Below are 15,509 nucleotides of genomic sequence, written 5' to 3' on the forward strand. Positions count from 1 at the left end.
TCCGAGGGCAAGGAGGTACACTGAGTGACCTGAGCCACCGCCGAATCCAACCTCGGCGGGAATAGGCGCTTGGAAAATTCTGAAGCCATGGGATACAATTTAGCCATGGCTTTAGTGCACTTCAGGGAACCCTCCGGGGCCTCCCAAACCTCCAAGAGCATTTCCACCAAATCCACGTGATCCGGAAATGAAGTGGAAAGTGGGAGCTTAGAACTCATGACGGAACACTCCGCCTAAACCACTGAATCTGAATCAAGTTTCAATGTCCGCAGGGATTCAGAGATTAGATCAGGAAGGCGACTGGAGCCTGCCCATCGTCTGATCCTCCCCCAGATAGTGGGAAACAATGTTCTGGGAATCCCCGAGATCCGTCAGGCTAGCCACGTCAGTGGAACCCGTCGTTGACGCAAGCGCTAAGGCAATAGCAGGAATTTGCCGCTGTCTTTCAGGCAGACCAGCAAGGGAGCAGACTGACATGCTGGAATCCAAAGGCTGCACAGACTGCTGCACTGGAGTCTGAGGGGGAGACACAGGCATAGCCCGCTTTTTCATGAAAGTCTGAGACATCATAACCATAAAGTCTGGTGGAAAATAGTCCCCGGTAGCTAGGGCCGATCTGCGGGACTTAGATTTGGAATGTTTTGAAGACTTATGAGACTTTTCCCCGGAACTGCACTTGCATTTCATGAAAGTGCTTTCCTTGCCTAAATTTGGCATCCCGGATGCTGGAATCGCATTTCCGGTGGAATCGTAGGAAAGCAGAGCCACCCTGGAGGATTATAGTGTGGCATCCACATACGGTTCACACCCCTCGCAGGCCATGGTGCACGTAATATATGGCTGCAAATCCGCAAGCCATCTGCTGCATTTAAGGCACGAACCCATGCCATCCTGTCCTGAAGTGGCCATCTGTGAAGTTTGGAGCAAAAACAAAGTTTCTAAGTCCAGAAATATAGTTTTAAAAAATTTAAAGAAAATCCAAGATGGCCGCTGCGGGTGCTGATTTTACCAAAAAACTACCTGTTAAAAACACAGGAAAATGCTAAAAACGGCGATTTTAGGATTTTACAGATTGGGGAGGGGACCAGGGCATGCGGGGGAACCCCCCAAAACCCTGATTTGAGCACCCCCAAAATCAGCAAACTCTGTGATTCACAGACACAGACACAGAAATATATGCTGCAATGCATTTCAATGGCAGCCAGCAATACACAGTGCAAGCATAGGGATATCAGTACCTCAGCAGCTGATTAAACTGGATTTTAAAGGCCTTCTGGGCGCCTCACCTTCCCTGTCACCTCAGATCATGACCACCAGGACCCCTCAGGGAAATCGGGGAAGACACGTGGCATGGTTCCGATTTCGGCATACCTCCTTGAAACTGCAGCTCTACCCCTTTGCGGACGAACCAGGGGAGACATGGCTCCCGATCCTGGAGACCCAATCCAATTTGCAGGCTGTCTGGAGGGCTTACTGCAGTTTCAGGCTTACAGAGCACCCTCTAGAAGCAGACAAAATTTAAATTGTCTGAGATCTCCTGCCAAAAGATCACTCGCACAGAGTTGATCTGCAGCACATGGGGAAACCCACGGAAAAAAATCAAGAGAGACTAGGAATTGAAAACAAATCACGAGCAGAATTAAATGATTTCAACCATATAGCGAAGCTGCAGGAACAAACCGAGCAAGACAGGAATCTCCGGGCAGGTAGCCCAAAGGGGAGAGATCATCTTTTAGTTGCCCTGCAGCTTAAGCTATCACACATACAAGAACCCTCTAGTTCAGCCTCCAGAGGGATTGTACAAGAACACCAATTATATGCACTGTGCGCCAGTTCAAAAAACAACTATGGCTCCTTTTACACAGCTGTAGTAGAGGTTTCTACCACGGGCCGGCGAAGTAAATTCTCAGACGCTCACAGTTATTATATGAGCATCAGAGCATTTACCTCGCTGGGCCACGGTAGAAACCTCTACCACAGCTTTACAAAAGCCAGCGTATATATCCGAGAGTGGTGACAATCATGCGATGAAGATACAAACTTTTTCCCTCTGAAAAGGCAAAAAATAAAACCTGGGGGATTGAGGGCATTAATGTACTAAGGCCTAAGGCCTAGATTCAAGTTTATTAGGATTTTTATATACCGCCTATCAAGGTTATCTAAGCGGTTTTTACAATCAGGTACTCAAGCATTTTCCCTATCTGTCCCGGTGGGCTCACAATCTATCTAACGTACCTGGGGCTATGGAGGATTAAGTGACTTGCCCAGAGTCACAAGGAGCAGCGCAGGGTTTGAACCCACAACCCCAGGGTGCTGAGGCTGTAGATCCAACCACTGCGCCACACACTAAACTCACTGATCTGAGTGATCCATGGCTAAGTCTTGCCGGGCGACTGATTCACTAAGAGTCCCCTTGCAAATTAAGTGATCCAGACGCATGCGCAGACCATCCTCTTTGCCTGTAGATGTGATCCACACATGCGCTTGCTCTCCGCACAAGCTTGAGGTCAAAGGGGAGGGGTGGCTGCACTTGCTGGCACCCATGAGTGGACTTCAGGAATCATTTCGGGCTAGCAATTTTTTGTGCAGCCAGAATGGAACAGAACACTGCAGCCAGACTAAACAACACGGAACAGAACACGCCTTGTGCAGCCCCACATTAAACCCATGGGTTAAAAAACGCAGGTTAAAACCATGGGCTTGCACTGCAGCGACAAATTTCAGGGCAGCAGAGCTTGCCTTCTTGTGCTTAAACTGGAGAGTTAAAAAAATACAAATATTAGCAAGCTAAAGGAGAGGAAAGAGATCAGTAATAATGTAGAAACAGCGGACAGGATCTGAGGGCTAGAGATGTACTAGTGTGTGCTAACATGCATTATATGTAGGGCAGGTTCCATTTGATGTAATGCTGCAGGGACAGGGTGGCAGACAGCAGGAGAGTTGGCAGGACAGTAAGTGACTGGTCCTCAGCAGTCGCTTCTTTTTGGATCGGCAAGTCCTTCTGTTTAGTGAGTCGAAGGCTTCCTACTTTGCATGCCATTTCCCCTCATTTGCATGGGTGGATTGGATTGGGTGGGAGATGGATCGGCCAGAAGGTTAGTGAATCGGGTCGGGGAATGCTTGCAAACTGGTTGGGACAAGATCGGTGAGCTTAGTGAATCTAGCCCTTAATCTCTTGTGTTAAGTCCTGGCAGAAATAAGAACTTGCTTCAAAGGAGGAGCAAAAGTAAACAGAAAATTATTAATTATACAGGTGTTTCTCACTACTCAAGATATTCCACTTTCAACTCTCTGTGTACTAGGCATTTTTACAGCATACAAACAGCAGCTTTCTGAAATTGCTATTTATATGTGTAGATTCTTCTAAAATGACTTGCTTCCTGTGAAATCTGTTACATCAGATTATACTTATAATTCCCTGTTTTATAGCTTCATTTCCACTCAGAATTGCTTGCTTCTTGGACACTATATGCACTTTGAGATATTTGAATTTTGCAATTATATCCCTATTTCTCGTCACTCACTCTCAAGGATATACATTTTAGGTCCTTATATCTTACATCCTAGGTCCTACAGTACATAGTCTAATAATTTGATAGCTCTCTATCTTTTCACTTTTCTCAAGGAGGCAAATGTAAAAAGGGAAATAACTAGAGAATTATTTTCAAATGCATATACATAGGTTTTGTCCCTGTTTAATGTACAGTGCTATGTGCATCTGGTAGCACTATAGAAATAATAAATATAACATAACCATTTTTTATTTATATACCACTTAAGCCTTACAGTTCAAAACAGTTAGTAGCAGTATTTCTCCATTTGCACAAACAGCAGGTGAAATATACATGGGCATATGTTAAGCAATTTTCAAAATTAAGTACTTTCTTTATAAACATTCTTTTGCTAATTATATTCCTAGTCAAACTTTCAAAAATTTCAAGAACAGATCTGCTCTGATGGTCTTGTTTACTTTCAGGTTTCTTTTAAGCCTGGAGCAAAGTAGAAAAATGTCATTGTGCTGCTTAATCTAGCCCCTGGTCCTATCCACCCCTAACCCTACCATTCCATTTCATTTTTGTCTATAAAATAAGTTTTGGGTCTTCCTCTTCTCTATTTGCACTTCTCCACGTCATAGTCTTAAAATATCACAGTTTAATTTCAGCCTTTCACCAAACATATTTTATCTAAGTATTCTAAGATTAGATATTTGACATTGATTTATAACATTGCTCTCCTAATTACATTATCTTGCCTCCCTTGACTTTTCTCTAACTTCTGGATTCGCTTATGTTTCTTAAATTTTACAAGTTCTGCCTTTAATTTTTTAGTCATCTCTTCTTAAAAAAAACCATACACTATTTATTGCTTCATTTACTTTCTGAATGTAAAGGGTTGTTACCTTTAGAATTGCTCATTTTACTCATTCTTCTTGTTCTTCTGACTCTCTACTCAAGTGAACCCTCTAATCCCCTATTTGTCCTGTTTGTCTTAGATAGATTGTCAGCTCTATTGAACAAACTGTCTCGTCTGTGTTTGTGTTCAGCACACATACATCTAGTAACACTATAGGGCCAAATGCATGAATCTAATCTAGTCTTCGGTTTATATACCGGGTCATCTCTCATTGGCGCTTGACTCGGTTTATAAATAGTTGGTGTCAGGTCAAAAGCGCGCCGGGACAAAGGCGCGCCCAGACAATTGAGTGCAGCGCGTGCTGCTGCGCCGCTCTAAATTACTGTTTTTAGTGTTCTGACGGGGGGCGTGGGGGGGAACCCCCCCACTTTACTTAATAGACATCGTGCCACGTTGTGGGGGCGTTGTGGGGGGTGTGGGAGGTTATAACCCCCACATTTTACTGAAAACTTCACTTTTTCCCTGTTTTTAGGGAAAAAGTTCAGTTTACAGTAAAATGTGGAGGGTTACAACCCCCCATAACGTCGGCGCGATATCTATTAAGTAAACTGGGGGAGTTCCCCAACAAAACCGCCCGTCGGAGCACCTAAAAACTGTAATTTAGAGTGGTGCAGCGGCGTGCGCTGCGCTCAATTGTCGGTGTGCGCTTTTGTCTTTCGTGCCGTTGTCTATGAACTTAAATAGTCAGGAGACCAGAATATGCATAAAATGATGAGAAATAAGAATCGTAGAGTTTAAATTAAAAACTATCATAAACATTGATCTTGCATTGTTATCGATTAGTGGATTATGCAGGTAAACTTTTAAAATATTGTTAAAAAAAAAAAAAAAAAAGCAAGTTTTAAGTTTTTCCGAAACAATTGTAATTGGCCTATCATTCTAATAGAACAGGTAGTCCATTCCAAATCTCTACCAACTTAAAGTAAAAGACTGACAGTTTCCCAGCATTAAGTATTTTCCCCATAAATACAATTACTGTTATGAGAAAATACTTCATATATGTGGGCCTACAAATAAAATGGGCCCATAGCACGCTTCTGTGAACCATTCCTTTCCTAATAATAGTCCACATAAAAAATATTATCTTATATACTCAAATATAGGATGAGAAGTTTGGGCAAAAAAATGGCCCAAAATGGGGGGGGTCTCATCCTATATTCGGGTCATCACCCAATGATCACCCAACCCCCTCCTGGACTTATTGCAGGCTTCAACTGGCCTGCCGTATGAAATGGTAGGCCGGGACTACAGGGATCCCTCCCATCTCCCATCCCGGTCGACTAACAATTTTTTAAAACCCTCGGCGCACCTTTTTTCACCGTTTTTAATCCCTGGTGGTCCAGCAGTGTATGGGGCAGGAGCGATCTTTCCGAGCTCCTGCCCCATGCTGAGCCTCTCCCTCCCTGGATGTCTGCCTCCAATCTCACAGCCAGCGGCATACCCAACAGGACCGAGCTTTTCATGCTCCCTGCCAAGCCCTGCTGCCAGTTCTCATCCCGATATTATCAAGAACCTAATTTATTTTTCCAGTGCAATAGGGATGGTATGCTGAACCATAGGGATGTACCTAAGCAGTCCTAAAGGACTAGGGTGGGAGAGATGAACCTGCATGTAGTACTGAGAACCCAAAAGTGGCATCTTCCTGTGCTGCTATGTCCACCCTGTAGAACTTGGTGAAAATATGAAGGGAAGACCAGGTCGCTGATCTACTAATCTCCTGAGGGAGAACTGCCCTTGCTTCTGCCTAAGAGGTGGCCACTCCACTTGTTGGATGTGCCTTCAATGAGATAGGCGGCTATTTGCTGCACCCAATGTTTGGAGAGGAGATAGCTCTACGAATTCATCTAGAGATAGTAGCTTAGGATGTGGGTCTGCCTTGTCTCGTCTGATTAGTTAACAAGAAAAGATGATCTGAGAGATGAAACTCATTGGTCACCTCCAGATAATGCAATAGTATTCTTCTGACATCCAAAACTTTTAAGGCCTTGTACTTTTTCTTGGACCCTGTGGGGTGAAATGCTGACAGTAAATTCTTGGTTGACATGAAATACTGAAACTACCTGTCAGAAAGGAGAGAACAGTTCACAAGGACACTTCCACTTCTGTGATCTGGAGAAACGGTTCTTCACATGACAGGGCCTGCACTTCTGAGACTTTTCTGTCAGAAGTAATTGCCACCAAGAAGACTGTTTAAGGGCTCATACGGGGCTCTACCGAGTCCCTGTAAGACTATATTAAGGTTTCAGGATGGAAAAAGTTCTCAAATTAGAGTCTAAGTACACCCTTCAGGAACCTGATTATGTCCAGGTGAGCCGCTAGTGAAGCTCTCTTCTCTCAGCCCCGGAAACAAGACAGTCCTGCTACCTGAATTATAAGGGCCACCACTTTCATTCCCTTGTCAAGGCCCTCTTGCAGGAATATCAATATGGATGAGATGGGGGCATTGCCCAGCTCTCTTTGCTAAACCAGTGCTGAAATATCTCCCATGCCTTAGCATATGCTGAAATTGTCAGCTTTTTGGCTCTAAATAGAGTAGCAATGATTACTTCTGAGCTACCTTTTTGGACTAGCGCTGTGTGCAAAATAACCATGCCATAAGACTAAAGCATCCTGGATCTTCTATGCCAACGGCCCTTGCGAGAGTAAGTCTGGATGCACTTGGAGTCTGCGATTTCACTCCTTTTGTAGTCGTACAAGATCTGCATACCACGGGCACCTGGGCCAATCTGGTGCTACAAGAACTACTGTTCACATGTAATGACCTATCCTGTGGATCACCCGGCCTATCATGGGCCAAGGGGGAAACATGTATAGTAGCCCGGTCTCTGACCATGTTTGAACCAGGACATCTAGCGCTTTCAGGCTCGTATCTATGACTGAAGAACTGATCCATCTTCTTGTTGTCCCCTCCCCCCACAATTTTCCCAAAGGCCTTCACAGTCTGTACACAGATCATGTGCTGGGGAAATGATGCTGAAGTCTGCTTAAGCTTCTTGAAAGAATAACTGGAACTGATGGGATTCTCTGCCCCAAGTCACTGGTCAGCTGCTATGCCAAGATCTTGGTGATGCTAGTTGGACTGAAACTCCACCCCCACCTTGAGCCTCGACGAATGCCAACAGGAGGGAGAGGCGAAGCTGCACCGCGAGCCCCCCCTAAGGATGCTTTTGATATCTAACATCCTACACTCAAGCTCCTGACCAAGTCAAGGAAACAAATAAATGCTGAGGGCCTGGAACTCTGAGCTCCACAAATCTTCAGCAAGCTGGTTACACAAGTCCTCAAAGGATTCAACTGCCAGTTGCACACAAAAGTCTGCTCCTCTCCAAGCAGGCATTGTAGTTGCACCGTGGAAAAACCATGAAATAAAAAACTGAAACGCACCACAAAATAATAAAGAAATAAAGGGAGCAGATCAGCACAACACCTTCATGCTCACCTCTGGAAGGAAGAACTGAAGGGGGCAGCAGAGACCAGGGAGAAGGAGCTGAAAATCTGTGATTGACATCTTCTGCAGAATGCTCGTGAGCAGGCATGGACAACCCTATGGTTCAAAAGACAATAGGAGAAACTGCCTTCACACCAGTGAAAGACACGAAAACAACAACGAAGGAGACCAGATGGTGCTCAATCCTTTTATTTATAAAACAGACTCGACACAGTCGTGTTTCGGCCTCAAAAGACCTGCCTCAGGAGTCTTGATATTGAATGATAAAACCATAGATGTGTAAATCCATATGTCCAAATATTACAATAAGACCTTTTTTAAAACACCAAGATAAAAGCTGGCAGCGAGTACAGCAAAAACGCATGGAAATGAAAATACTGGTTGGTGGTCTATCATAGTTATAAAGAAAACCGTGTTTTGCACAATTATCCCTTGAAAATTAGAAGGCTCACAAGCTTCTTCCCCATATTTAAATTCTAAAAATGTAATACTTAAAAAAATAGGTTGAAGATGCATCAAATATTGCTAATGAAAATAGTGTGTCTGAGCTATTAGAATATAATAAATAATCTTTACTAACTTGTCTTCTTTCCTGTCAATCATACTCAGCTGCTGCAGGGTTGTGGCAATATCATGGGGACACATTCCAGTATAACGGCTTATTCCTTTGATGCTGATGTGCTTTTCATGATGGCATGAAAGATACTCTAATATGACGCTTTTCCAATAAGCCAAATATGAGAGGCGACCCAGATCAGACAATGGCTTTTCGGGGGATCCCACCTGTCCTTCTCTTCTAGAAAGTAAATAACCTAGCGGAGGAAAAAGAAACACATTGTAACAAAACAAAATCATCTCAGGAATGGATAAGTGTGTTTGAAGACAAAAACATTACAGGAATGTTAAAATGCTAAACATAATAGTAGAAAGGAAAGTCACCAGCTTGCAAACATTAAAACTCTCTTTCACCAAATATTATATACTTTAGGAATAAATGCATTTTAGTGCAAATTTAACATATTTTATGGCAGTCTGCTTTTTTTTTTTTTAAACTCTACAAATTACCTCCTTTAAAGAAGTTATGTACTATGTGGTGCTGAGCTTGTAAAATGAGCCCCTTGCTTTCTTGTCAGAGATGATATGCAATTGGTATGGACAATACTCTTATCCACTCCTATCCATTTTGGACTTCCAACAGCTCTTATTCACTCCCTAACTTGTTATCCTCCTTCAAGCAGTTCTCTTCTTTTTTCTACCTGCTGCAGCCCTTTCACAATCTTCTCCTCCTCCTGTGACTCAACCCCATGCAGACCCCCTCTTGCTATCTGTCCTGCAGCTCTGCATGCACACTGTGGCCTCACTCTTTCTTTGGGTCCTGACCTGGGTCAAAAAATAAGCTCTTCTCCTGATCCAAGTAGATATCAGACCAGCAGCCATGAAAGTCCTACTGAACTAGAAAAGTGGATTTCTGAAAATCTGGGTGGGATTTCAATAAAGGTAGAAGTCTTAAACAGTTCAAATGACCTATCCCAAAAGATGGTTAAACAAAATCATATTAACATAAGAACTGCCATCTCCGGATCAGACCCATGGTCCATCAAGTCCGGCGATCCGTACACGCGGAGGCCCAGTCAGGTATACACCTGATGTAGTTTTAGTCACCCATATCCCTCTATGCCTCTCGTAAGGAGATGTGCATCTAATTTGCCTTTGAATCCCAGCACAGTGGATTCCTTAATAACCTCCTTTGGGAGAGCATTCCAGGCGTCTACCACTCGCTGCGTAAAGCAGAACTTCCTGACATTCGTCCTGGACTTGTCCCCCCTTAGCTTCAAACCATGTCCTCTTGTCCGTGTCACTCACAGTATTTATTCCCCAAGTAAAATCAAAATCAAACTGGATGGAAAGAATGAAAAGAAATGAACACCCCAATAGCAATACTGCAGAGACTTTTACAGAAAATACTTTTTTCCAGCTGGCTATTCTTCCTTATGCACTCCAGAATCCTTCTGTTGTTTTGCTGTTGCATTTTTTTAGTGAAGGCGTAAGAGTGATTAGACCAACATTCAATTCCCATTTCTCCTACAAATGCTCCTTGGAAACTTTGTCAAGTCACTTCACTCTCCACTGTCTCTAGTATAAAGATGGTGCACAAAACTACCTAGTGTACCTAATTTGCTCCAAGTTCAGGTTTGGAAAGGTGAGTAATAAAACAAACAAAACCTAGACTATTGGTTCTCAAATCTGTTCTAAAGAACGACTATGCTAGTTGCATTTCCAAGATATTCATCTATTAATTTGCATGAAATAAATTTGCTTGCAATCCAGAACATTCAAATTTCTCTCTAATATTCATTATGAATAATCTGAAACATGACTTCTTGGTAGGACAGATTTGGGAACCACTGATATAGACCATTTCTCAAGTTTCAATAGATCCTTAGTCTTTATGCCCAGACTTCAAAAGTTTTCAATAAGTAAGGTTTTCAGGATATCCCTAACTCATATGCATAACTCAAATTCTTAAAACCAGCTATTAAATATTTAATACAAACAAGTATTATCTGAATCAATTCAATTTTAATCTTATCTCTCACAGTTCATTTCATTACAGTACTTTTATAACTTAACCAATACTTAATTTATTAATAAATATCAGAATAATTTAGTTAGTGAACCTAATCCCCATCACTCACACTCACACTCATATGCATGAGAGATATACATACAATGGAAGTAGTAGGCATGCAAATTTCTCATGCATATTTTCTGGGATATCCTGAAAACCTGACCCGATGATTGCACTTGATGACTGGGTTTGAAGACCAGGAGCATCCGAGGCCAGAAATGTACCCTGTATAACATAACCCCTAGTACTTCAACCCCACCCACTATGCTGTGGTGAAACAGTAGAGGCAATGGACAAGGCACAATTTTAGTGCCCCTATGTCCACATACCTTGCTATGGACCTGATAAAGACCAATGCAACAGATCCCTTTTCATGTTTTCCAAGGTGTCTACCTTGGAAGGGTGTCTATTTTGGTGTCATTTGCAAACAGCAAAACCTTTCCTGACAGCCCTTCCACAACTGACAGACTGAGGATAGATTCCTAAAGTATACCACTGGTAACTCCTTTTCTTGGCATGTACTACCACTACTTTGTTGCTTCCAATTCCAAACCCAGCCAGCCAGTCACTCTAGGACCCTTACCTTGGCTGTTCAATTTGCTTATACTCGTAATTTGCCTAGGCAAAATGTACACCAACAATATATATGTTGAGTATAATATCTTCAGGTTATAACAAACGGATACACAACATAGTATAGCCAAAAAAGACTAAAACATGGAGAGAAACAAACATTCCAGTAGAAAACCTCAGAGAAAGTAGATACCCTCTAGCATCCTGGGGAGCAGCTATAAATCCCAATGTCTTTCAGCACAGGCAAGGGTTCCCTATTTCAGAAGGGGAATTCACATGTATCTTTCAGTCCCATAAAATCACATCCCCTTTCCATATGCATGTATTGCAACTTTGGATGTGCATATTTTGGCTTTATAAAGTTGAGCTTTAAACATGCATATTATGTTAGGTTAATCAGGTTTTCTATTCTGCCTTTACCTATTCAGCTTAAGGTTGGATTATATGTATGAGGGGTGTTCAATAATTTATCTACCTGAGTATGAAAAAGTAGCAAGTGTGTTGAAACGAGTCTGTGCTTATTGTGACATGTCTCAAGGTTACTCATGCACAGTTGTGGCTCAGTGCAAGTCTAACATCCGAAGAGACAGCATGTCAGGAGAGTCCTCATGTGATTCAAGTAAGCAACTGCTAGATTTGGCGGACTGTTTAGTGATAAAATTTCTCACAGAGTCAGCTGAATGTTTCTCAGCTCCAACTGCTTGATTGATCATTTCCTCTGAGAGGGTGACCAATAATTGCAGTGGGCTCCCAAGCCCTGAAAGCTGGTATCTGTCAACACTACAATCCAGGAGGCAATCCGCATCAGAGCACTTGCAGAGCGACTGTGGGAGAAGCCACCAAGCCATGCTGGCCCAAGCCTCCAGAGTCCAGGGAAGACAGATCTGGAAAACATTTCTATGGAGCCCAGCGAGAGAGTAAGATATGCTGGAGAGGACACATGTGTGCCCTTGTCCAAGGACAATATCCAACGTGGCAGCCATGGACCCTAGGACCTGCAGATAGTCCCACACCGAAGGAGCCAGCTGTTCCAGAAGGGAAGAAATCTGGGCACACAGTTTCTGTCTGTGTGCTTCTGGAAGATTGACATGGCCCACAACCATGTCAAAGAGAATGCCTAGATATTCCAAAGACTGCGTGGGTGTCAGATTGCTCTTTCTGTAGTTCACAATCCAGCCCAGGTCCTCCAGCACCGTGCACCAACCCTCAGCCAACAAGGGAGCCCTGATTAGCCAGTTGTCCAAGTAAGGTGTACACCTGCAGACCCATTTTCCGTAAGTAAGCTGGCACAACCACCATCACCTTGGTGAAGGTAAAGGGAGCCATAGCCAGCCCAAAAGACAGAGCTAAGAACTGGTAATGATGTTCCAATATATGAAACCACAGGAATTTGAGGTGGGCTGGACATATCGGAATGTGCAAGTAAGCTTCTGTAAGATCGAGAGGTGAGGAACTCTCCCGGGGCCACCGCTGCAATGACCGATCACATTGTCTCCATGCGAAAGCATGGGACCTTGAGAGCCACATTCACATGATGAAGATCCAGAATTGGCCTCCAATCTTTGGAGCCTCTCTTTGGAATGATAAAGTATATAGAGTATCATTCAAAGCAGTGGGTAGTGGAAGATTAAGTAAATTGCTCAGGGTCACAAGGAGCAGCACTGGGATTTGATCTCACAATTTCTGGATGCAGAGGCAGCAGCTCTACCAGTGAGCCACACCTTCCCCCTACTAAAAATACAGTGAGGGTCCTAGATTCTTTAGAGTACTTTGAAATGAGTTCATGCCTATCTTCTTTTTTTTTTTTTTTCAAGTTCAATAAATTTTTATTGAGTATTTTGAAAAATACAAGGAGCAATTCAAATACACAAGAATAAGATAACATTTTGTATATATATGATCTATAAATATAAAATTAATTATAAAGGACCATAGTATTAAGAAAAGCTCAGAGTAATGGAGTTGTTTGTGAAGACTGTATGAGAAAAAGATGAAAGAAGACAGAGTAAAAATAAAAAGAGAAAGGAAAGAAAGAGGAAAGGTGGAGAAAAGGAAGGGAAGACAGGAGTGTCTACAAAGCAGAGCGTACATATGAATCTAAAAATGACCAGGGTGATTTCTTGCTTTTTAAATTCATGGAGATTCGGAGTGTGATTTTACTCTCATATGCATATGATTCAAGTCTATGAATATAACACTTGATCATATGTTTTTTCATTGTACTTTAGTCCGCTCTTTTTGGACCCAAATTTGGAATACCATACAATCTATCACTAACTGCTCAGAAGAAATTTCTATGGACATTATAATCCTTCGATCTCAACATCCCTGCTTCGCGCAATCAAAATGTCCTCCTAAACTCATTGATACCATGATTGTGACTGCTCTCATGCACATTCTGAAAAATTGGAAATCATTTTCGTTATTAGATTATACGTTTTGGTGGAACTCACTATGTATGTATTCATGCCTATCTTCTGTGAGGTCAAGTGCTGTTCCATCTTCTTTTGGTGTGAACAGTCTGGCTAATGGAGATACATACTTCATTTATTTCTGTGGTTAGCCCTTGGTTGTGGCATGTACTCCTGGTTCAATTACAACTGACATGTAATTATTTATCTTTTATAAAGAAGCTAATACACCAATTATTTCATCAAGCTTATATAAGTGGAGGGGGTGAGAAGTTGAGAATGAAGTGGAGGGGGTGAGAAGTTGAGAATGAAACCTATGAGGTGCTAATGATGTTTTACTATGTTTTATGCTTATGAATAGTTTTGTACCTTGTTTCCACAATTTTGTTTTTGGTTCTAATATGAACAAGTGCAAAGTAATGCATGTTGGAAAGAGGAACCTGAACTGTAGCTACGTGATTTAGGGTTCCACATTAGGAGTGTGGAGAATTTCTCTGTGTACCTCCTGTTAATATTCTGAGGCTTTTCTTTCCCTCTGGTTCGGCTCATCTGCTGTCTGCATTTTGGCAAAGACAGAAGATTGAATTGAAATGAAAATGTTACAAGTTGATTTGCCCAGTAGGTGCTGCTCTGGGAGCAGTGGGTTTTGTTGAATATTTTATAGCCTCTGAAACGTGGCAGTAACCTTGCTTGCTTTCTCTGGTCACCCCGCCAAGCAGTCCACAAGTCAGTCTGTTAAGAGCTGGGCGAATTCAAGCTTGAAACCGCTCTGACGAGATATGAGCACAGGCCTCCATGTAGTCCAAGAGCCATCCCCCTATCTTCAAGAGAACTGCTCCAGACCTGGTGTCATTGTGCTTTCTTGGAGGTTGAAGTGGGATGAGAACTGGAGGCTTGTCTCCACCTGGGACCTGAGAATCTCCGTCTGAATCCCTGGAAGAATTTCCAAGAGGCGACACCCCTTAAGTACTGCCGAAAGAATCTGGAGCCACCAAAATTAGACCACGCGGAGCCAGACAGTTTGCTGTCAGGTAGAGATTTGGGCCGATGATCTGCCATGCTGGTCAAAAGATCGTCTAGTTCCTATCTGAATAACATTTGTCCCTTAAAAGAAATTCTGCTGAGGGTAGCCTTGGAGGTGGAATCCCCAATCCATTGCCTAATCCAGAGCATTCTGTGGGCTGAGATCGAGTAAGCCAAAACTTTGCTCATGACTCTGATGATGTTGTAGAGAGCATCGGCTACATAATCGACTCCTGTTAATAGCAGCTGGGGCCCAGGCTTGCCACTCATCAGCTCAGCTCTGCAACCTGGTTTGATAGGCAGTCACAAAGGAAGCTGCTTTAGCTGCTTTGCTTCCCAAGGCCAGCACTTTAAACTTTCTTTTGAGAATTGCAAACACTCTGCGATCCTACATATCCTTTAATAGCACACCTCCTTCACTTGGTAGGGTTGTGCACTTGGTTAACTGAGCTGAACAGCTGCTGATACTCCTGTGCCATCTGGTACAGCCGAGCCATTGTCTTGGCTACTCTAAGGGACCTTCAGGAGCATCCCAATGCTCCGTGACCAATACATTAATATCAGGATGCCAGGAAATGAAGAACACTGGGCTCTTATTCTGCACATTATAGAGCAGGAAACAGAGGGAACCTGCTGGGTGACCAAATTTAACTCCCGCACAGCATCAGTAGAAAAGATCTAACAGAGCCGAGGGACTGAACAGTTGGTGGACCATGGGGTCATCCCCTTGATCGAGGGCTACCACTGAATCTAGTACACAAGCACCTGCCTGCGACCCTGCATCTCCCGGAGGTCTCGCTCTGGGATAGTAAGGGGATAACAATAGACCCTTAATCCTCTGAGACTCCCTCTGAAAGGCCCACCAGATCCTGGCCAGCCTCATAAAGTGAGGAAGATACACCCTGGAAGCCCCAGCCCCCTCATGCACTTCCTAGTGCACTGTCAGACTCTCCATGGAGATTTTAGCCATCCTGAAAGGCTCTCCACATCAGATTGACAAATTCTGGAGAAA

General features: G+C 43.1%; 1 protein-coding gene across 14 annotated transcripts in view; it reads right to left on the reverse strand.

The window, feature by feature from the left end:
• The window catches only part of KAT6B (lysine acetyltransferase 6B), a 490,670-nt gene that overhangs the window by 57,368 nt on the left and 417,793 nt on the right, over positions 1-15,509 (reverse strand). For 11 of the 14 annotated variants that reach the window (XM_033941371.1, XM_033941375.1, XM_033941382.1 and 8 more), the window contains 2 exons: positions 8,442-8,673; positions 7,853-7,957 (listed from right to left, as the gene is read on the reverse strand). In XM_033941371.1, coding sequence (XP_033797262.1) covers positions 7,853-7,957; positions 8,442-8,673 — 337 coding nt within the window. The remainder of the gene's footprint in view (positions 1-7,852; positions 7,958-8,441; positions 8,674-15,509) is intronic. The other 3 variants (XM_033941383.1, XM_033941380.1, XM_033941376.1) reach the window with 1 other exon arrangement.

The sequence above is a fragment of the Geotrypetes seraphini genome, chromosome 4, assembly GCF_902459505.1.
Source record: "Geotrypetes seraphini chromosome 4, aGeoSer1.1, whole genome shotgun sequence".
Classification (NCBI taxonomy): domain Eukaryota; kingdom Metazoa; phylum Chordata; class Amphibia; order Gymnophiona; family Dermophiidae; genus Geotrypetes; species Geotrypetes seraphini.